The 21,980-nt window shown below is 39.2% G+C and overlaps 1 protein-coding gene across 3 annotated transcripts in view; it reads left to right on the top strand.

Moving 5' to 3' along the window:
• Positions 1-21,980, top strand: part of ELAPOR2 (endosome-lysosome associated apoptosis and autophagy regulator family member 2) — a 290,466-nt gene that overhangs the window by 154,430 nt on the left and 114,056 nt on the right. For all 3 annotated transcript variants that reach the window (XR_011074820.1, XM_068550469.1, XM_068550467.1), the window contains 3 exons: positions 7,644-7,770; positions 12,217-12,395; positions 13,400-13,565. Coding sequence is in view for 2 of the 3 variants with exons in the window: in XM_068550469.1 (XP_068406570.1) it covers positions 7,644-7,770; positions 12,217-12,395; positions 13,400-13,565 (472 nt within the window). In the remaining variant the exon portion in view is untranslated. The remainder of the gene's footprint in view (positions 1-7,643; positions 7,771-12,216; positions 12,396-13,399; positions 13,566-21,980) is intronic.

The following is a 21,980-nucleotide window of genomic DNA, read 5'->3' as shown; positions in this document are numbered from 1 at the left end:
ATTCTTTCACTACGCTCTGATATCCCACCATATGACTTCGAGTTCAGAGGCTTGTTTTATTTACTATAGCACTTCTGAGGTCCTTTCTCGGACCTAGCAACTCACTTCTCTGGAGTCCACCTGGATGACTTCTCAAGCCTCCTCCAGGAGCCTCTGTGACTTAAGCAGATAATGTTACTGAAGACTATCTCTGTCCTTTAGAAAATGTATCACTCTAACTCTCCCAAGGTGGATTCTGATGTTTTAACATCGTAAGAAAGTAATAGTCTCATGATGTTAAATGATGGCATCTAGAAACTAATTTTTTTCCTTGTGAGGAGAGGAAAAGTTAAGTTCCTCCTTTGACCTCAGGTAGTTTTTTCTACTTGACTGTCTTTGCAAGGGTTTCCCAAGATCATATGCAGCAGAATACCTTGGGGTGTCTCTTTTTTTTTCTTTTTTAATTTTAAAATTTATTCTTATTTATTTATTTAAAGCAATCAATCATTTTAATACTTTAGCTCACACTTTTTTTTTTATTCAAACAGAAAGTCACAAAAATTATAATCATCCTCATCAGTTCACTCAGTCCCATGTAATTTATTTTTTTTTTTCATCTTGATCTTTTGTTAGCACTTTTATGAATTCATCAGTTTTCCACTAGAGTTCTGAAAATGCTTATTCATTCAGTTCAGCAGTATAGTCAGTTACCAGAAACCTGTACTTGTCAGAGTCTTTTCCATGAATTCCTTGAAGATGAAACCCTTTTATAGGAACATTTTTGCAAAAACATCAGAGTGGGGTGTCTATTTTAAAACTGATTTCTAGGCCTTCCCTGAAACCTAAAGAATTTCTGAGTGTTTGGAACAGGAATATTTATAAAAACACAGGACAATTCTGATACATACTAAAATTTGAGAACCATTGGTCTTAACCCCCATTTTGGAGGTTTGACTTTTTTGTTTTCTGACATAGATTCTCACATGTTGTTTTGCATTTTAGTTTTCTGAAAAGCTAAATTAAAAGGTTGTGATCTATAGGGTGGATGCCTTCACCCATATTTTGATGAAACTCTGGTTATAATTATGACGCACACTGAAGTCTGAGGACCATGGCTCTAGGGAATGCTTTCAACCCCACAAGCTAGATGTGCTGGCCTTTCGTTCTCTTTTTTCTTTTCTTTTTCAAACATCTTTATTGGAGTATAATTGCTTTACAATGGTGTGTTAGTTTCTACTTTATAACAAAGTGAATCAGCTATACATATACATATATCACCATATCTCCTCCCTCTTGCCTCTCCCTCCCACTCTCCCTATCCCACCCCTCTAGGTGGTCACAAAGCACCGAGCTGATCTCCCTGTGCTATGCGGCTGCTTCCCACTAGCTATCTATTTTACATTTGGTAGTGTATATGTGTCCATGCCACTCTCTCACTTTTTTCGTTCTTTCTTGAATCGATTTCCGTCAGGGCACAAGGGGGAGCTCTGGGATCAGGATCAGAACTTGAGAAACAGCAGCTTGTCCGGAAATAATTAGAATTTTTTTTTTTTTTTCTTTAAGCTGTAGGGCTGAATAAAGATTTCCTACTAACAGTAAAGAAATGTTAACAGAGCCAAATTTACTTAGGTTACTTTTGAAGAGGACTTAATTTGCATCTTTCTTTTTTGAGCTTTAAGTTCTCCAGGAGAGAAAGAAAGGTGCTAACCAGGCAGTTGCCTTGCGGAAGTCTCATGTGCTGACCAGGAAGTCACTATAGGAGTCCTTGGCAGTTCGGAAGGGATGCCATCCCCTGGAATTCTCTCTTGGCCAAGAATCTTGGCAAACCAGGCAAAGGCGACTTTAGCAGTAGTAATGTTGGCCGGGGCTCTGTGTCTTGGTGACCAGGGAAAATATCATTGAGAATGTCTTTACAGAAAGTGAAAGGGGCAGGAGAAAAAGGGAACTGTGTGATCTCCGTGCATCTCACATGCAGTGCAGAAGGAGCGGCAAATATTCTGGGCCGCCTACTAAACAGCAGTTGAAAACACCAGTCTGTCTGTTTGGTCTGGCAAATGCAGTTGGTTTCTAATTCCTCAAAGTGTCTGGAGGGTGTGAGACATTTTCAATTAAAACTTAACAGCATGATGTCTGTGGCAGATGAAATCAGAGTCGGAGTGGACTTCTGAGATTATCTACTGCAGTTTGTACTTTGGCCAAAGAATAAATTGCGAACACAATCGACCACTAATATCCGTAAATAGATGCCTCTCCAGCTTCTGCCTAAAAGGCTTTCCAAACCCCTAATCATGATCCTACATGGTTAGAGGAATCCAAGATTCTCCCTTCATTAGGAAAAATTTAGACCTAAGCACGTGTCCAAAGTGCTGTTTCAAAAACATGAGAAATTGCTGTTAATTTTAACAGCAAAGTTTTAAAAAGGTTAGAAAAAGTTTAAAAAAAGCCTTATTCGAAAACAGGTAGAGGGAACCACGTTTACTCTGGTAATGGAGATGTCATAGCACATTAGAGATCCTTCAATCAAACCCATTTACTTGATACAGTAGGAAACACCGAGGACCCAGGTCGCATAGCTATAGAGTGGTGCAGTCAAGATGGAATGATTTCTTGACTGTGTCTGTTGTTCTTTTCATGCCATCGTGCTTTCATCTTGTCATTTCCCCCTATTCCTTATAGGCAGAGATTTGCAAAGAAGCACATTAAACAGAGGCAAATAGCACATTTATCCGGGGGACAGCTCAACTGATCTGCCAATTATTGGTGCCTTCTTTTTAATGACTCATCTTTCCTCAAACAGGGTCGTCTTTATTAATGTTCTGAGTTAGAGGAAAATCCTCCTCCTCTCTTTCTTACAACTTAGGACCATATTTAATTGCTTGGGTAGTTGATAAATGAATCCAAAATCGTTTTGTGAAAACCTCCTTCAAAATCCAAATTCATTTTCATTATAAGTGTGGCGTCTGAGGAGATTGTCTCTTACAAAAGGGGTGCTTCACAATTGTGTCCTGATAGTGTTCAGAGGTCGAGCACACCAGGGGTTTCTTCACAGGCTCTGATTTAGAGTCTGTCTATCAAAGTCGCTAGATCTGTTGGATGCTAGTGTTTTTGTTGGTATTTGGGGAAGGACTGTTAAAGCCCAAACAGTTGTCTATTCCTTTTAAGTTATTAAAAGCCAGAGGATAATTATTGGTTAAATGAGTTCTCTGTTTACTTCTTTTCTCTGCACCATTTATGGACAGGTAATATATTTTTCAAATTCATATAAGTTAAATTAAAAAGGCAATAGAACTCAAAAGATTAAAGCCAAACATGTTCTTAGAACATTAAAAAGTCAGGAGGCATATGAAAGCACTGTGGTCATAAGTGAAAACAACGAAAACCTGTTATGATCAAGAAATGGAAGGAGGAGGAGATCAGGATGGAGGAGTCGGAGGACGCGAACTCACCTCCCTCTACGGACATATCAAAAATCCATCTACATGTGGGGCAGTTCTTGCCGAAAACAAACTGGACCCTGGCGGGAGGAGTCATCTATGACCAGGACTGTAAAGGAAGATCCACATGGAGTCGAGTAGGAAGGGAAGAGAAGCGATCAGGTCGGGACCTGTGCCCCTAGGAGGGGACACAGAAGAGGAGGGAGACGTCACAAGCGTGGAGATCCTCCCTGAGGAGTGAGCTGTTTGAGCCACATAGTGAACACCCCAGCCCTGGGGCCTGACACAGCCAAGGAAACCATCAGCAAAATGAAAAGGTAGCCTGCTGACTGGGAGAAAATATTTGCAAGTGATATGCCTGATAAGGGGTTAATCCCCCCAATATATGAACAGCTCATATAACTCAATATAAAAAAAAAAAAAAAAAAAAAAACCAATTTAAAAGTTGACAGAAGACCTGTATAGACATTTTTTTTCCAAAGAAGTCATACAGATGGCCAACAGGCACAGGGAAAATGCTCAACATGGCTAACTATTTGAGAAATGCAAATCAAAACTACTGTGAGATATCACCTCACACCAGTCAGAGTGGCCATCGTTAAAAAAATCACGAATAAATGTCGGCAAGAATGGAGAAAAGGGAACCCTAGTATGCTGTTGGTGGGAAGGTAAATAGATGCAGCCACTGTGGAGAACATTATGCAGGTTCTTCAAAAAACTAAGAATAGAACTACCATATGATCCAGCAGTTCAACTCCTGGATATATATCTGAAGAAAATAAAAATACTAATTCAAAAAGATACCTACACCCTAATGTTTTATGGCAGTATTCTTTACAGTAGCCAAGTATGCTAACCAACCTAAATATCCATCAACAAATGAATGGATAAAGAATTTTCATTTTGAAAATATTTAAAAATGGACTGTGACGGTTGCACATATTGTGAATATATTAAAATCCATTGAGTTGTACACTTTTATATCGTGAATTGTATGCTATTTGAACTATATCTTCAATAAAACTGTTTTTAAAAATCAAAAAAAAAAGGGACTAGGTAGTGTCAGTAAATATAGTTTGTCCATGTCTTCAGCAGATGCTGGCTTTTGCGAGTTAACCAGGGGTAGAACCTTTAGAAAGGGAGATTTTTGCAGGAGGCTGGTAAAATTTTATAGATCTAAGACTTCTAGGTCAAAATATCTTGTGTTCAAACTCTGTCATAAGTGATTGATGCTCTTCAGCCTTAGGGCAAACAGAATTAGAGCAAGATGCAATGGTGTTTTATGGACCCTACACAAGAAGGTTTTCTGCCAATGACAAGGCATCCTTGGCAGAGAAAGGCTGAGCTTCCTGAGATTCCAAAGCCAAAAGGAGTCACCAGGAGGTCAGAGAGCATTGCCTGTGCCAGAGGATGCCAGAGTGTACAAACTTTGTCTCGTTTCTTTGAACATGTACTCATTGGTTTCTGTGGTGATCACGTAGAGCAAAAGTTATGTAGAAGCACAATTAGCGACACCTGTAAAAAGCTGGTTGGGAGGAAAAGATGGTGGTGACACAGGTCAGCAAGGGGAAAGGTATTTCACATATCTGGCAATAAAAGATTTATCTATCTTACTACTTTTTTTCTTTTATCTTTTTTTCTATTTTCATTTATATATGTAAGCACTATTGAAATTATTACTGCTTCATACATTCTTGTTATTTCCCAGGGAAGGCCTGATTCAAACTGTGAAAATTAGGTTTATAACAAAGAATCAGATTCATTGAGTTAAAAGAATTAAAGAATTGATTCTAAACTAAACTGCTTTTAACCTAAGAGTTTCTTTTAAAAAGTAAAGTCTGCCAAGGAAAGGCACTGAATCATTGTAGTATTTTGACATCTAATGGCAGCTTTATAAATTATATCAACGTCTTGATTTTTGTTTGTTTGTTTGGTTCTTTGGCTCTACCAGTTCTTTAGAAAGTGATGTGCATTGTTAATAGTCTTTTATATTTTGCAGTGCTTTAAACTTTACCAAATTGTTCTCTCATTTTATCCTTTATAACCACCCTATGAATGCAGTATAGCAGACATTCTGCTTTTGACAAATTATAAAAGTGATGTGGTGGGGAGGGAGGTTGAATCACTTACGGAAAAACACAGAATCATTTGAAAGTCCAGTTAGAATCATAACCCAAGTCTTCTCTGTAGAGCTTTTTGCCAGTTTGATTAATTTTCTCCTTTTTTTCATTTGTTGAGTTCTTTTTTCTCAAACTTTAGCATACTTACTCTTTCATCTTCCCGATATAAACAGTTTTTTCTCCTTTTAAAGTTTTTCTGTGTTGGAAAAATAAAATAGAAAATAATTCAGGGAGGAAAGCCTTGAGCAGGAAAGCCTATTGGTAATTTTTGCTAAATGACCAGAAAAGTGTAATTATTTTGAAAGTTGCAAAGCATTGTTATGCACGTAATGTGTTCTTGAAGAATTTTTCTAATTGATTACACAATTTTTTTCAAAAGAGCAATTTTGAGTTGTTTTTACTGATCTGGAAGGTAGAGGGTAGGAATAATTTTTTAAGTGGCATGGTTTTCATCTATTGTACTTTCCTTTAAAAAAAAATCTCTCTTTGCTTCTTCGTCTGAATATATTTATTACTCTCTTTTTACAAACAGAGAAATTAAGGCAGATAAGAGAGTCAAGTCATTTTTCCGAAGAGTCGCTCTTCACCATTGTTCTTAGCTTTGACAATCTGAGTCTCTGTTTCTGAAGTATGTCGTACAGAACATTGCTTTTGTTTACCTCCCACCCGTGTCCACTTAGTCTGCAGTACACGGACACTTCAGAAAGATAGACATGTAAAAATGCATCAATTTTCAGGCATGTAAATTTGTTTCAATGTTCATATTAGGGTACCTTAGAATGTATTTAGTTAACTGATAGTATGAAATTTTACCTTTCTAGTAGACTGAAAATTAAAGGTTTGGGTAGTGTATCATCAGAAAGGCATTTGAAATTAAAACTTAAAAAGGGATGTTTTTTGGATTCTCTCTATTATTGTGTGTCTATCATTTTGCTATTAGTTGTTTCAGGACACCTCTACTCTGCACCAGCTGAGGTCTGAAGGAGGTTTTCAGGGCATTGCCCTGTATTTACACAGCTTGACTTAGGGGAAGTGCAGTAGGCAAACTAAGGCAACAGTATTCCCCTGGTTTTAATGAATTCATGAACAAAATAGTCATTCCCATTAGAATCTTTCCAAATAGTTTCTTGCTTCAATCAGTAAGGATTCACCAAGAAACTTTCCGGCAGCTTTTTTTTTTTTTTGGTCATTATCTGTACCTGTTTCTTTAAAAAAACCCCAGCTTTATAGAGATATAATTCACAGACCATTAAAATTCACTCATTTAAAGCGTACTGTTCAGTGGTTATTGTATATTCAGATATGGGCAACCATCACCATAGCCAATTCTAGAACTTTTTCATCACTTCACAAAGAAATCCCATACCCTTTAGCTATTACCTCTCTAAATCTTAGCCCCTTTCCTGATCCTGAGCAACCACTAACCTACTTTCAAATGTTGAAACCGAGTTCCCTGTTATGGACCTTCATCTGAATAACATCATACAATATGTGGAATTTTTGGTTGGCTTCAGTCACTAAGCATAATATTTTTGAAGTTCATCCAAGTTGGGGCATGTATCAGTACTGCATTCCTTTTCATGGCTGAGTAATATTTCATTGTATGGATATACCACATTTTGTTCATCCATTCATCTGCTGGTGGACATTTGGGTTGTTTCCACCTTTTGGATATTATGAATAATGCTGTTATGAACATTCATATACAAGTTTTTTTGTATGGACATAGTATTTTCATTTCTCTTGGATATTTACCTAGGAGTGGAATTGCTGGATCATATGGTAATTATGTTTAATTGTGTGTGGAACTGCCAGATTCCTCCAATGCTGCACCATTTTATATTCCCATCAGCAGTGTGTGAAGGTTCCAATTTCCCCACATCCTCACAACACTTGTTAATATCTGTTGTTTTGATTCTAACCATCTTGGTAGGTGCAAAGTGGTATTTTGTTGTGGTTTTTATCTCCTTTAGATTATTTTTCATGTGTTTCCTCAGCATCCACGCATTGCTTCCCAGTATGTATGCAGCATGCATTCAAATGTTGACTGGACTCAATTGAATGTGTTACAAAAGCTGTTGGCTTTGTTGTTTTTCATGTTTTATTTCAGCAAGTGTCCAGCGGGTACCTGTGATGGATGTACATTCTATTTCCTGTGGGAGAGTGCTGAAGCTTGCCCTCTGTGCACAGAGCATGACTTCCACGAGATTGAGGGTGCCTGTAAGAGGGGATTTCAGGTAAGGGGCAAACCTCTCTAAGCAAACTGTGTCATTGAAAATATAATTGTTTAGTCCAGCATTGCTTACACCATAGAAACTGAGATTCAGTAGCATGGCTGAAGCTTATAGTTAATTTAATGAGATATTAATACGTATTTAAAATCAAGTTTGATACCTAGACTCCCATATGTTGAGGTAGCTGAAGATGTGTACTGGAATTGGGGAAAATGAATTATAGCAAGGGAGCTGTAGACCATGGATATTTACCCAGAGTGTAAGGAAATGATATAATTAAACCCAAATATGGTTTATATAATGCAGTTATAGGTATAATTAAGATGAGGATGATATAACTGACTCTCCACAAGAAGCATACATAAAGGGTGAATCTCATGTGCACGCCCCCCATATATGTAAATCAAGATCCTACTCTATATTTTCTCTGTAGTCCCTTGTTTGCTTACTTGTTTTTTAAAGTAAAGTTGGGATTCTATTCTCTGTATTTTTTTTGTTTCCTTTATGCCTTTAATACACTTCCCTTGTCATTAAATATTTTTTAAAAAACATGACTTTTAGTTATTGACAAATGTGCTATTATGTATGCAATTTGGGATTTAATAATTCCCCTGTTGGACATTTAAGAAGAAATTGAAAACCATCTTTTTGTAAATAACTCTGTAATGAACATCTTTGTTAGACATTTGATTATTTCCTTAGAGTTTATTACTGGAAAGGGATTAATTGAATTCGAGGAGATGGACATTTTTAAGGTTCTTGATACGTGTTACTAAATTGCTTTGGTTGCATCAATTTGCTTTTCTACTAATAGTGTTTGAGAGTACCCACTTCCCTGCACCAGCTTTGACTAGTACCATATAAAAACCCAAGCTTTACCTCTTTGAAGATGACTTACCACTTCACTCTCTCCAAATTCCATTGAAATGACATTGAAGAAGCACAGATGAGAGGATAAATCAGTACCAGTGGTGGGGACCCTATTGGAGAATGGGCATCAGAGGATCAGAGATTCCAGTGGGATTTCTGAGATCTAGAAGGTATATGGGATAGGACCGACTTTTGGGTCAGCATGGAATATGCTAGGGTGCTCACTGGGTAAGGGGATCGAAGAGGGGAGCTGTTCTTTCCAGGAAAGTCTTAAGGAGCTGGTAGTTGGCAGGTTGGAGGGTTGAAGAGAGAGAAAAAATCTGAATGCCCCCCCACCCAAAGCCATACATTCAGCGTGTTTGGAAGCGGTAGTGTCCATCTTTAAGAAAAAAAAAACATATTGAGAACTGTTCTCTACATTGGTATTTTTCATACTTGAATGACAGTGAACCTGTAGTAAGAAGGACATTGTACATGAAGCCTAGTACACAAACACAAACTCAGACACACAGAGATATGCCTAAAAATAAAATTGTTTTATGGGGCAATACTTATTTTCATATTTTATGATGAAGTATAGGCATAACAATACAAAATGTTTTTATTAATACTTTAATACAAAATAGAGAAGTCTCCAAATAGACAAACTAATCAGAAAATTAGGAAACGTTTAATTCAGTTAAGTGTGCTTACCCGTAGATAGCTCATTCTGGCTGGGAGCACACAGATACAACGCTGCTCACACGTCGAGGGCACGGTTGAGCCAGTTTCTTTTCAACAGTTTTAAGTGGGTCAAGGATAAAAATTCCAGCCTCACAAAAAAAATGGTTTCCTTTTAATCCTCCCAATAATAATGATACATTTTTTTATGCTTTACAGTGGAAATTAATCTTTATCTTTTCTCTAAAATTATGCTAAGCTTACTATCTTATAATCCTTTTTTTAAGAGTAAATCAAAAATAAAAGGTGCATTCCCTTCTTTGGCCACCAAGTTTAACTCAGGAGTTTTGAAAAGCTAAATGACCTTTTATCCAAACGTTCTTTAATACTTCTCTTCTGGAAGGTAGTGATTAGAAGTTTAAGACAGTGGGGTGGCAACAGTTTCTCTGGTTTTATCTCATTCTAACTGTCTTCATTGAAAAACCTCTGTTCAACATCTTATAAGAATGTTAGGAACAGATAGTTGCGAGGTGATGCTTTTTAAATGTCTGTTTTTGCCTTAAGAATTATACCTTTTGGAACACTTTGTTGTGTTTGACATGTTGAGGTATGTAATTCCCCCCATACCCCACCCATAGTTCCAAATCTACTTTGAGAAATACCAAAATCAGTTAAATATGCCCTTCTGTTATACTTAGATGTCAATTTTGAAAATATCTGCCAAATGAGATCGAGCTTCAGCTAGTACAATATGAAATGTCCTTCCTTAGGGTATTACATTGCAAGAACGAACAAACGGGTTTGATGCAGTAAGTGGGTATGTTCACCTCCAATCTCTGAATAATATATTTTGAAAAGTCTGCTCTTTGGTGAGCTTTCAATATGAATGACAACTTTCACTGCATTTTCTATTATGTCGGTGAAGAAGGGTGGATTTCTTTGGATGCCAAAGCCTTAAGATAGAAAAAAACAATGATTGCAAAATATTGCGAAGAGTGTCTTTTAATTGCTTTAATAATTCTGTGTTTCCATCCTATTGCCTGCTTCATTCTTTACAATTTTTCACCTTATGTTGACTGAGAGTCTGCTTTTCCAATTCTGTAAAGACATATAATCCAGAAGCACATGAAGTTAAATTTACACACTACAAGTCCTCCACATACAGCTGATATAAACTAAAAGAGCTACATGACTTGTGATAAAAGCTCTTATCAAATTGGATCTCAAAAATCTATACGAGGTTCTAAGTACGTACTAAGCATTACTTCTAAATGTTATACAGTAGTAGGGATTTGAAGAGATAATGTGTTATCACTGAGAGGTAAGTTTTAAAATTTATCATCAAATTGATCTCACCCTGTTCACAAAATATCCCTACATGCTGGAAGAATAAAATTTTCAGCTGCAGTGTCAGCCATTTTCTTGTTTGCCAAAGACATGGCGTAATGAAGTGATAAAGCGTCCTAATTAATAGAACGACTAAGAAATTCATAGAATGGCTAAGTTATAGAATGACTAAGAAATTCTGCCAACAGCTTGATTTATTTTTTCTTTAACAATTTGAGGAGCTTATGGAAAAGTTAAAAATTCTGGGTTTATAAGTATGTATCTTTTTAATTATGAAGTTTTTAATGGTTTGTTTAGAAGACTGTCCTTGGGCATTACAGCTTGCCATTTGCATTGGGTGTGGCGTATGTGATACAACCATATAAACTCTTTCATAGTCTATTTTTCTTGTTGGAATGCCCTTCAGATGAAGAGGCAGCAGTTCAGCTTGCTCATGCCTCCTCATTCCTCATCTTTCTTATAAAAATAATGTGAGCCATTTGAATAGTAATTTATTCACACTAAGTTTAATGAAAATGTTATACTAACATTTTTTTCAATTACTAATGTCCTTTCTAAAAAGTTCTTATCCAAAACTTGGTTGAAATTTTTCCTCAAAGGAAATGGGAATCTCCTGCACATCGTTCAATTCAGGACCAACTGTAAAAGTGTGTGCGTGTGTATGACATTAAACATTATGGTATTAGGCTTCTGTTAGGGTGTTGATAAATGACCGTCATTCACCAGAAGATTTAGGGAGGCACAGTGAGCAAAAAATGTAATGCCTTGTGTCATTTAATGTCACTGGATATAATCATCATGCAAATTGCTACCTGTCATTGTGTATGTTGAAATATATAAGGAACCGTGCACTAGACTCTGATTTTTGTTTCGAATCTGTCTTATTTGACCTGTTTATTTAAAAAAGAAATTGCTGGTTGAGACCCAGTATATTGATTTTACTATTTACTAGTTGATTGCAGTGAGCAGTTTGAAAACATTGCCCTAGCAAAATTGAGTCATCTGCTTTGGGAGGACGAGAGTAAGTCCCTCATGTGGGTAGTGATGACCCAGAATAACACCCTCCTTATTTTGGCCAGGGGAAGGGGGGCGTGCAGTCTGTGTACCTACCCCACACCAAAGTCTGCCCGTCATGCTGCACTTACATGTCCTGGGTCCGGGGTCTGCTCTTCCACGCAGGGGAGAGGCTTTTTGGGGAAATGGACCTACATGACGAGTGGGTGAAACCCGTTCCAGTCAGTTATATGAAACAATCTAAGCTTTCATTTAAAAACATGATTTAAGAAGTCAGGACTCATCAGAAATTTGAAGAAAATAGCTCAAATGACATATCCAGATGGAGTCATTTTTATTCAACCTCCTCAGCATGAAGCAAGCCTTCTGATCTGACAATTCATGGTTTTGTTACATTTTCATTCATCATTTCCTTATTCTCTCTCTTCTGTATCCCTTTCCTCTCTTTTTGGAGCTTCAGTTAGATGAAAGCCGAATAATCCTCTCTGCCTACTGTGAATAATGGTTAGCAAAACCCTTCTCCTTCTAAATCTCATTTCTTATGTCATTTTTTAAAAGGAAACCTTATATGTGTGGAATGAACCTAAGTGGTGCATTAAAGGAATTTCTTTGCCTGAGAAAAAGTTGTCAACCTGCGAAACAGTTGACTTTTGGCTAAAAGTGGGAGCAGGTGTGGGAGCTTTTACAGCTGTTTTGCTGGTGGCTCTAACTTGCTACTTCTGGAAAAAGAATCAGAAGTAAGTAACCTCTGTATAAGAACTGAGAAGTCTCTTTTGTTGTGAATATTTTCGAGTTAATCATTATATCCAACAGTTTCTCTCAGAGACACAAGAAATTTCTCCTAGTGAAGGAGTTATAGGAAAGGCCTTTAAGAAAGCAAATGGAAATGATTGTTGTTCTGATAACAGAGAGATCAGAGAACATTAGAGATAATTGAATTAGATCCATTGTTTTTATAAAACAAGGAACAGAGGATCCTGGCTACTCAGGTAGATGGGAGCAGAGCTCAGAAAGGAAGGCAGATTTTCTCTGTGTGTCTGTTTTTCTTTTCATGACATCATGCTGCCTTCTTGCCCCATCTTTTCTTTTTCAATTTCTTGTGGGCAGATATTTGCAAAGAAACAGACTAAGTGTATACTCCAGGACTTTAAGAATCTGAAGTTGAGTATTGAGTCTAACTTCCAATTGTATATTGATACATTATATGATTTGGCTCTTTTAAAATAATTTACATGTCAGTGGGGCTGTGAAAGTTCTCTACTGTATTATCTAGGGACAGTTGTAATATCTGGGGTGGAGAGTAGAAAGGAATGAGTGATAGAGAGAAATAGTAAAGACCAAATCACTTGCCTATATAATATTCTCATCCTACGAACTAAACTTTGGAAAACTGCATAGTAAATTAGTTCCCAAATATTTATAAATGAAAAAAATGCGTTCAGACCTCTAATTTTCTCTTCGTTTTTCAAAAGCTTTTCATAATTGGATACTTGAATCACTGTAAAATAGGTATGATAGCGTTAACTATATTGCACTGATTCTCTGACATTCTGGAAACGATTGGTGTGTAGACGGTAGATTAATGAGAACACATAGTGTTATGGCTATGGGTGAAGGGAATATGTTGGTGGAACAGCTGTACTCCACGACGATTTAATTAGCTGGTGTATGACCACCCCAAATAAGTATTAGTTTATATTAAACAGCCACTTTATCTATTTATTTATTTGCCGCTACTTAGACTGGAGTACAAATATTCCAAATTAGTAATGACGACAAACTCAAAAGAGTGTGAACTCCCAGCTGCAGACAGCTGTGCTATCATGGAAGGAGAAGATAATGAAGAGGAAGTTGTATATTCCAATAAACAGTCGCTACTGGGAAAACTCAAATCCTTGGCAACAAAGGTGAGAGCAGAATTTTAACCTGGTATTTCTGTGTATTTATAAATAAAGGGGCCATATTAACCTAACAGTAGCAGTCATGCAAACCCTGTCATTCAGGTTGGGTATTTATCCAGTAGAAATACTCTTAGAAGTACAAAAGGCTGTAAATACAGGAATAATCACTGCAGCATTGTTTTTGTTGGCTAACCAGGTAGAAACAACCTTAAACACCATCAGTAAGGACTTAGATAAGAAATTTCCATGTATCAAAGTAGTGGGATGCTGTTCAACTCTGCAGCTGTTAAAGATTGAGATGTCTATGTGTACTGATATGTCAGTGGGTCCAGGGTAAATGAAGCGAAAACAACACATAGACTCTTGCATTTCTATTAAATATACATTTATATTAGTATTTGAATAGGAAACTACTAATGATAGCTGCTTTTTGAGAGTTTTGAATTAATGGGTGTCTTTAGTCTTTGAAGTAATGCAGTTTTACAATATTTGAATTTGCACAAAGATTATGTATTATAGTATTAGAAAACAAACATTTTAGGTAAGTAAAAGATCTCATTTATTTATATTTTTTATTTTATAACAAGATTGTTTCATACAGAGGAGATAAAAGTTATATAAAATGTTGAGATATTACTTATCAGATGCCATCACATTTGTCGGCTTTGAAATGATTACTATATCCAAACAGATAACATGAAGTATTATTTGTAAACACGTTTTATTGACATTCTTCACCATTGACTTAAAAGATGAAACATTACCAGTTTACCTACGCAGGATTAAAACCAGAATGAAACCAGAAAGAAAACCCATTTCAAAGGATTTTCAGCAGGAAGGACATGGGGTGAAAGATTACATTTATTGAGAGTGTCTTAGTAATCGTTTCCTAATTTAGGCACATAACTATATCATAGGGGATCATTTAAAAATAAAACAAATAAGCCCTATTCCCCTTATACTAATGGTTATTTGATTTTTCTTAATATGGTAGTTTAGGGGGGATACTATTGCTGTGGGACAGTGAATGTACAGAGATTGTCAAGAGCTGAGATTTTACCCTACTTGCAAGCTAACAACTGAGCCTGCCATGGTTTCATGGATACTTTAGAAGACATGGGACTTCTGATCAGAGACAAAGGACAGTTTAACACTCACAGCAGAAGCACTAGCCAAAACATCAGCATTTATACCAGTTGCAAAGCCCTACTTCCTGCAGATGACTCTTGTACACACAGTGGTCTGCCTTACAGGAAAGGAACCTTAAGCTTTGGGAACCTGAATCTTTTAGAAAGGGCAGCAAGCATCTCTGTCTTTTGTTCCAAAGGGAGATAGTGTTGTTATTTTACTGGACAGGTAACATGCCTGTTCATTGCTCAAGAGGGAAACACTATTTCTAAGACTGTAAGCAAGCCCGCCCTTTGCTCTGGAAGGACACAATATCTTTATTTTCAAAGGCTGCTTTCTATACAAAGTCCTTCGAAAAGGTAGTCTGGAAAAAAGGGAAGTCAGTATCTCACTCATAAGATAGGCAGAAATGCCAGAGAACCATGGGGAGTTGTCTCCCAACAGATCCAAACCTCCTTCCTACACTATCTTGGCTTTCGGCAACTTTCCCATTAGTACACCATTCCACTGTTCACTCTGATTAATCTGACTGGCTGCGGCTGGAATCAAATCTGGTCAATTTGCTTCATATAGCACTTAAAAAATAGAGCTACTCCCAACAAGACACCAAACAGCAAGATGAGGCCAACCTGTATTATTAACCTTGATCATACCAGGGTTCCAGACTCAACTAACCAAACAAATGCCGTAAGTCATCAGGGTCCACCTTAGAAAGAGGTGGCTTTCTTTTTAGGTCCCTGTATTGACCTTTCCACTCAGCCTGAGACCTTTCCACTGGCACTGAGATCTTTCCTCCATAAGATTCAGATGGAAGAGGGTTAAGGACATTTTCAAAAATTTACAAAGACCCTATACATCTTCCACGTTTGTCTACCTGGGCCATGGTAGGGGAACTTGGTGAGCAATGTCCTCAACCAGGTGGTCATTATCCTTTTGGTCCAGGAAGATGGCAATCCAACAAGACAGTCCAGGCACAAAGAACTTTAGTGACTGTACAGATCGTGCCTTGGACCTCAGGGAGGAAGTATAAGGCAATTACATTGTCCATAACAATGTATGGACAGTGGGTTGATGTTGACCTGAATGCCTTCAAAGGTTGAAGTGGTGTCATGGATTACTTCAGTTAGAGTCAGAAACAAATTTTGTACTGCCTTTTCTTTCTTTTAAAAAAAATTTACTGAAGTATAGTTGATTTACAATGTTGTGTTAATTTCTGTGTACAGCAAAGTGATTCAGTTATACGTATATGTATTCTTTTATATTCTTTTCCATTGTGGTTTATCACAGAATATTGAATATAGTTCCCTGTACTATACAGTAGGACCTTGTTGTTTATTCATCCTATATATCAGTGTAATAGTTTGCATCTCCTAATCTCAAATTCCCAATCTTTCCCTCCCCCACTCCCTCTCCCCCTTGGTAACCACAAGTCTGTTCTCTATGTCTGTGAGTCTGTTTCTGTTTCGTAGATAAGTTCATTTGTGTCATATTTTAAATTCCACATAAATGATATCATGTGGTATTTGTCTTTTTCTTTATGCCTGACTTCATTTAGTAATGTAATCTCTAGTTCCATCCATGTTGCTACAAATGGCATTATTTCATTATTTTTTATGCTCCATCTTTTCTAATTGAATAACTACCCATGGGGTGAGTGTGAATAACAAGTCAGTTATCCCCCCAGGAACCTCTTCTGAGTAACCAAGGGTAGCCTGATATTGAAAAGAGCCTTGCAGTTGTCTAAGGGCTACATGATCTATCGAGGATGTTTTCATAAAAAGTTGAATTATGACCACTTATGACCACTCCTAGAATACAAGTACAAGCCATGCTGTTTTTAGGAGAGAAGTTAACATCTGGTTCTATACAAAAAGTACAGTCCTAGAGGTACACATGGTGCCTCTGGAAAGAAAGTATTATTACAGTTGTTAGGGACACCAAGTGGGACCTATTTAGTTAGGCAGCACTGGTTGATGGTGCCTGCGACCTCCTGGCTGGCTTGTAAACCTTAGCGTTCCCGATTCACGTCAAACAATTGTGTCTCTTCTTTGTCTTTGGAGAGACTGCTTGAGGGCAGTTTGTCCAACTTTTCCTGTTTGTCCATGCCGCAGACTGGGTGGTATTTGTCCACTCCATGGAATGATTGAGTGATGGCAATGGGAATGGACACGTTGATCGTTGTTATTTTGGGGCAGAAGCTGGCATCATCCCTGCTGTTTCTGATAGAATTTTCAGTAAGTCTAAGGGGAATGGCAACCAGATTGTGGTTTGAGCATCTGGTGGATTTGGTAGACCCAGTAGTCAGTTAAATTTAAGGCACTTGCAACAGTTTGAGAGAGGAACACTAAGCTGTTTTCCTTCATAGGAAGGTGACAGGGTGGCTTTGAAAAACAAATAATCATTAGTATCCCTTCATCCTTTGCACGTCTCAGGGCCTAAGGTACCTCCTTCCTAGGTGCCTTATTATCAGACTGCACTGTTGATCTTCCACTGGTACAAATCAGTTTGTCCCATTTCAGTAGCTAAAGCTCCACCTTATTTCTACTCATCCCCTACTGGAGTTCTGTGCTGCCAAACATTCAGGTTCAGGAAGGTCAAGGACTTTTAAAAATGCGTGTGGAGACCTAGTGTGTTTTCTACCTTTATCCGTGTGAGATGGCACGAGGTCTTGATGAGCTGTGTAGTCAACTAAGTAGTTATTATCCTTTCGATCTAGGATCGTGACAGTCCAACGAAACAATACAGGTGGCTAAACCAGAATTATATTTGAATCTTCTAGGCTCCCTTCTGGCAGGGCTACCACCAGACATCCTGGGGGTTGCTGTTGGGATAAATAAGGACCCATCATGCCAGTAGTGGTCGGGGCAGAGTCCTGGGTTTTCATATGGGTATATAATCTTATGTAGGTTGTATTGATATATTCTTACTTATTATGTATTTTTACTAATAATTATCCATGAAGCAGACAAGAGGAGAGAATCTCTTAATCCCTTTCTGGAAATAGCCATATTTAGTAACTGAACTGCCTTACTAAGATGTGTGGACCAGGAGGAGGTGAGGGAGATAGAGGCAGAAATCTTTTTGAGTCAGTTTTTGAGAAGGCTATTCCGATGATCAATGATCCCTTTCAATGGTAGGAAGTGTGGAAGGTCCACTAATACCTCTACTCCCAGTCCATTGTTCTGGTAGCTTTTGTGATTAAAAAAAAAAAAAAAAAAAGGACACCACTGTTAGGCTGCAAATGGTCCGTAAAACCACAAACATTAAACAGATGTTTTTCAAGGGCCATGGTGGTGTGACTGGAGTTGGCCAGTCACTCTGGAACAGCAACACCATGACCCAAATGGGTGTCAACAGTGATGAGGCACCACCGATAGCCGCAAGAGGTGATCAGAGGTCTGATTTAATCAATTGTCAGGGAAATATTGGTCAGCTTTCGGTGTGACTCCCAAGTCTTGCATGCTGTGGTAACCTCTGCGTCAGAAAAATAGAGCCCTTCACTTTGTGCTCAGTCTATGAAGGCAGATTTATTGCCATGCTGGACAGGATTCAAATGCTGTGTAGGGTTTGTGGCAATCTGTCTGGTGCAGTCTCTATAAGGTGCTTAACTCTGTGTGGCCTTTTCAGAGGATGGGCATCTACCTAAGTGACCCAGATGATTTGATCAACAGCTAAGATTTGTTGCCCCAAAGAGAGGTTAAGAGTCAGTGGTTTTCCAAATGGCAGACCAAATAGTTTGTTGACAATGGCTATTAAATCTTGGCAATAGCTCAAGAGTAAGTAGAAATATAACAAGGTTTATCAGAAGAAGTATTGGCCACAGCTATGAGAAGGGCTTTGGGTTCTGGCCACTGAGCCAAGCAATCTTGTTGGTTTTCAGTTACGCATATTTGTGCTGAAGTTGGACAGCTGCAGCGGGTGGTGGACACCATTGGGTTTCAGCTCAACCAAAATGTCAGTGAACCAGGCCCAGGCATGAAGTAGAACTTCGGTGAACCAAGGACCCCACGGAGCCGTGGCTTCATTTGGGGCAGAGGAGTAGGGGATAACCTTTCTCTCAAAGAGTCTGCTGCCATATTTTCATGTGAGGCTGAGATGTTGCTGGGTCAGACCAGTTGTATTCTTGAATATACCATTCATAGTTGACAAGTGAGACTTATTGGACGCTTCCCACCTTGTTGACCTACCAAGAGTGGGACTATCAGGCTATAGAGTCCCAAAGTGTGTGTGGTAATGGCATTCAGTTTTGACAAGAGCTCAGTAACAAGCTAATAGCTGCTTTTTCAAAAGGGCTGTATGTACATGGTGGCCACGTCAAGGTGATGAGTCTAAAACCCCAAAGGGTGCCTCTGAGGGAAGGCTGCTTCCCACTGCCACAGCCTCCAATTGACAAAATCATTAATCGCAAAGAATTGTATCATAAAGTGGTCATTAGGGCTGTGAGGCCACAAGGTAGAGAGCATTACTCACCTTGCTGGGCAGTTGATAATATAGCCTGTTGGCTTGGGCCTAACTCAAAAGATACTCCTTTGTGGATTAGCTGATATGACAGCAAGTAGACTACTCAAGTGATACCATACCGTGTCCAACAGCAGAGTGCAGTAAGGTGCTGGGCTGTTCTTTCTCGACTGGAAGACAGATAAAGCATTGCACATCTGCCCACCTAGTCTCAAGAATCTTTACTTAGTTGGCAGCTCCCTGAATTTTGTGAGGGTTTATCAGTCATCTCTGCTGGCAGGTCTGATAACACAGACAAGGCTGTTGAGACTGAGGCCTCTGACTTGACACCAACAGGACATCATTTATATAGTGACAACTTTAGGCATCAGAAGGTAGAAGAGATGTGTGCAATTCTGACTCACACGTTTGTTGTACATGGCAGAGGAGTTGGCAACGCTTGGGGTAAGTATCCGAGTAGCCCTTCTCTTCATGTGGCTGCTCTTGACCAGGGGATTGTCCTCTGGTGCCTATGAGATAAGGAAGAACAAGCACATACCAGCAATTCCTACTATAGATTCAGATGTAATGCAACAACGGCATCTTGAATGGGCACGCAGAACCCTTCACGCAAGGTCACATTATTTTCCCTCCCCCACTGCGAACCTAGCTTGAACCCCATTAGTTGAATTTTCAGGCCCTTTTCTTCGCACACGTTCAGGTAGGATGGTGACTTCGGTGCCTGCAACAAGCAGAGTCAGAAATGTTTGAGTCCCTCCCCTTCCCCAGGCTCCCTTGCAGTCTCAGATGGGTGTTTATGGTCTGCAGTCACTCTTGGTGACAGGAAAATTTGGTCCTTCCCCTAATCATCTTTTTCCTTAAGGCAGCAAAGTCAGCGTAGTTGGGGAAGGAAGGGTTAAAGGTGAAGAGGGAAGGGGAGTCTGTGTGACAGCAGCAGGGCTTTGCATTTGCTGTTGTTTTCCAGCAGCTGCTCACAAGCCAACCACACTGCCAGTGTTTTTGATCTGTTCAAAGTTCTATGTTGAAAGGCAAGGTCATCATTCCTGACATCATCTATTTCAGCTTTGGGGACCTTTTGACTCAGAAGTCACAGCCAGCCTGACTGTGCCGAAGGCTGCAGGTCTTACGTTCTTTTGTTGATTTGGGCTTGACTCACATACTGGAGTCTTTTTAAAAGGGAATTCACCTCATTTCTTGCTCCATTGTCAGATTTAAGTGAATGCCTGGTTTAAATATAAAGGATAAGGGACATTTCCCAGGTGAGCCTGACCATACTAACTTATCTAGATGTTTTGGGGTCAGTTTCTCATTCTCCAGTGACCATCTTCCACCTTATAAACCCAATCTGAGGCAGCAAGAGCCCCAGTAGTGGTCACTGCCTCACTAAGTTTTCCTGTGGGAATTCATCTCCAAAAGAGTCCCAGAGGAAGCCATGGCTCTGTAACTGTGGTGAGGACCTGCTGCAAAACCTCTGAGACCTTTTACTGCATCTTTGGGTGGATCTGAAGTTGGCAGGATAGAGTGCCAGCAGCGTTGAGCCCTAGGATGGCCCCGCTGTTTCCATTCTTCTTTTTTTTTTTCTTAAATTTATTTATTTATTTATTTATTTATTGGCTGCGTTGGGTCTTCGTTGCTGCGGGCGGGCTTTCTCTTCGTTGCAATGCGTGGGCTTCTCACTGCAGTGGCTTCTCTTGTTGCAGAGCACGGGCTCTAGGTGCGCAGGCTTCAGTAGTTGCGGCACATGGGCTTAGTAGTTGTGGCTCTCGGGCTCTAGAGCGCAGGCTCAGCAGTTGTGGTGCACGGGCTTAGTTGCTCCGCGGCATGTGGGATCTTCCCGGACCAGGGCGCGAACCTGTGTCCCCTGCATTGGCAGGCAGATTCTTAACCACTGCGCCACCAGGGAAGCCCTGTTTCCATTCTTAATGATCACTGAGTCCTGCCACATCATCTCCAAAGTGAACCAGCCAAAATTCTAGCACTTCACCTGGTTTCTCCCCATAAGTGGTTTCCATTTTCTCTTTAATGCTTATCGTAGGTGCATGTTTCTGGAACCGTTGTTTGAGAGGGGGTGAAACCTTCTTCTCCTGTTGGGATGATTTTTAGTGCTAGTTGCTCCTATGAGGCACACCTGAGCCTGCCTGGGAGGCTGTCCTCCTGCCAGAGGAGAATTAACACCTTCCAGTCGTTGAACTGTGAACTCTTTGAACCCACTTCCCAGTACTCAGCCCACAACCAGCTCCCCAGTTCCTCTTCATTTCCAGGCAAGAAAACGGAGGACTGTTTTATTGCCTTGTTTGCCATACAGTGTGGTCAACATGTTTGTTCCCAGTTCTCAGGGACTGTCCTTAAATCTTGTTAACCAGAGTGTGAAGCTCTCTTCTAGAAATGTCTTTATTAACTTCCTCTTTTCATCGGCAAAACAACAAAGAACTGTGAAGGTAATGAAATCGCACTCTACTTACTGGCCAAAAAATGAGCCTGCCATAGTTTCCTAGACACTTTGGAAGATGGAATGAGTCTTCTGGGTCAGAGACAAAACACAGCTTATTACTCACAGCATTAGCATTGGCCAAAATCACAGCATTTGTATTGGTTCCTCAAGCCTCACCTCCCACACAATGAAGTGCACTAGATGACGCCTGTATACAGAGTGGGTTACGTTATTGTAGAGGAACTGGCTTGGAGAACATGAGTCTTTTATAATGGGCCCGACATATGTCTGCCATTTGCTCCACAGGGAAAGACAATATCTGTAGCTTTCTGGGTTGTAAGCAAACGTTTCCTTTATTCTAGAAGGAGGCTTTATCTGTATCATCCAAGGCTGTTATAGAAACA

This window comes from Eschrichtius robustus, chromosome 8, assembly GCF_028021215.1.
Source record: "Eschrichtius robustus isolate mEscRob2 chromosome 8, mEscRob2.pri, whole genome shotgun sequence".
In the NCBI taxonomy this organism is placed as follows: domain Eukaryota; kingdom Metazoa; phylum Chordata; class Mammalia; order Artiodactyla; family Eschrichtiidae; genus Eschrichtius; species Eschrichtius robustus.
The sequence above is the reverse complement of the archived record's forward strand: the minus strand, read 5'-3'. Positions and strand labels throughout refer to the sequence as shown.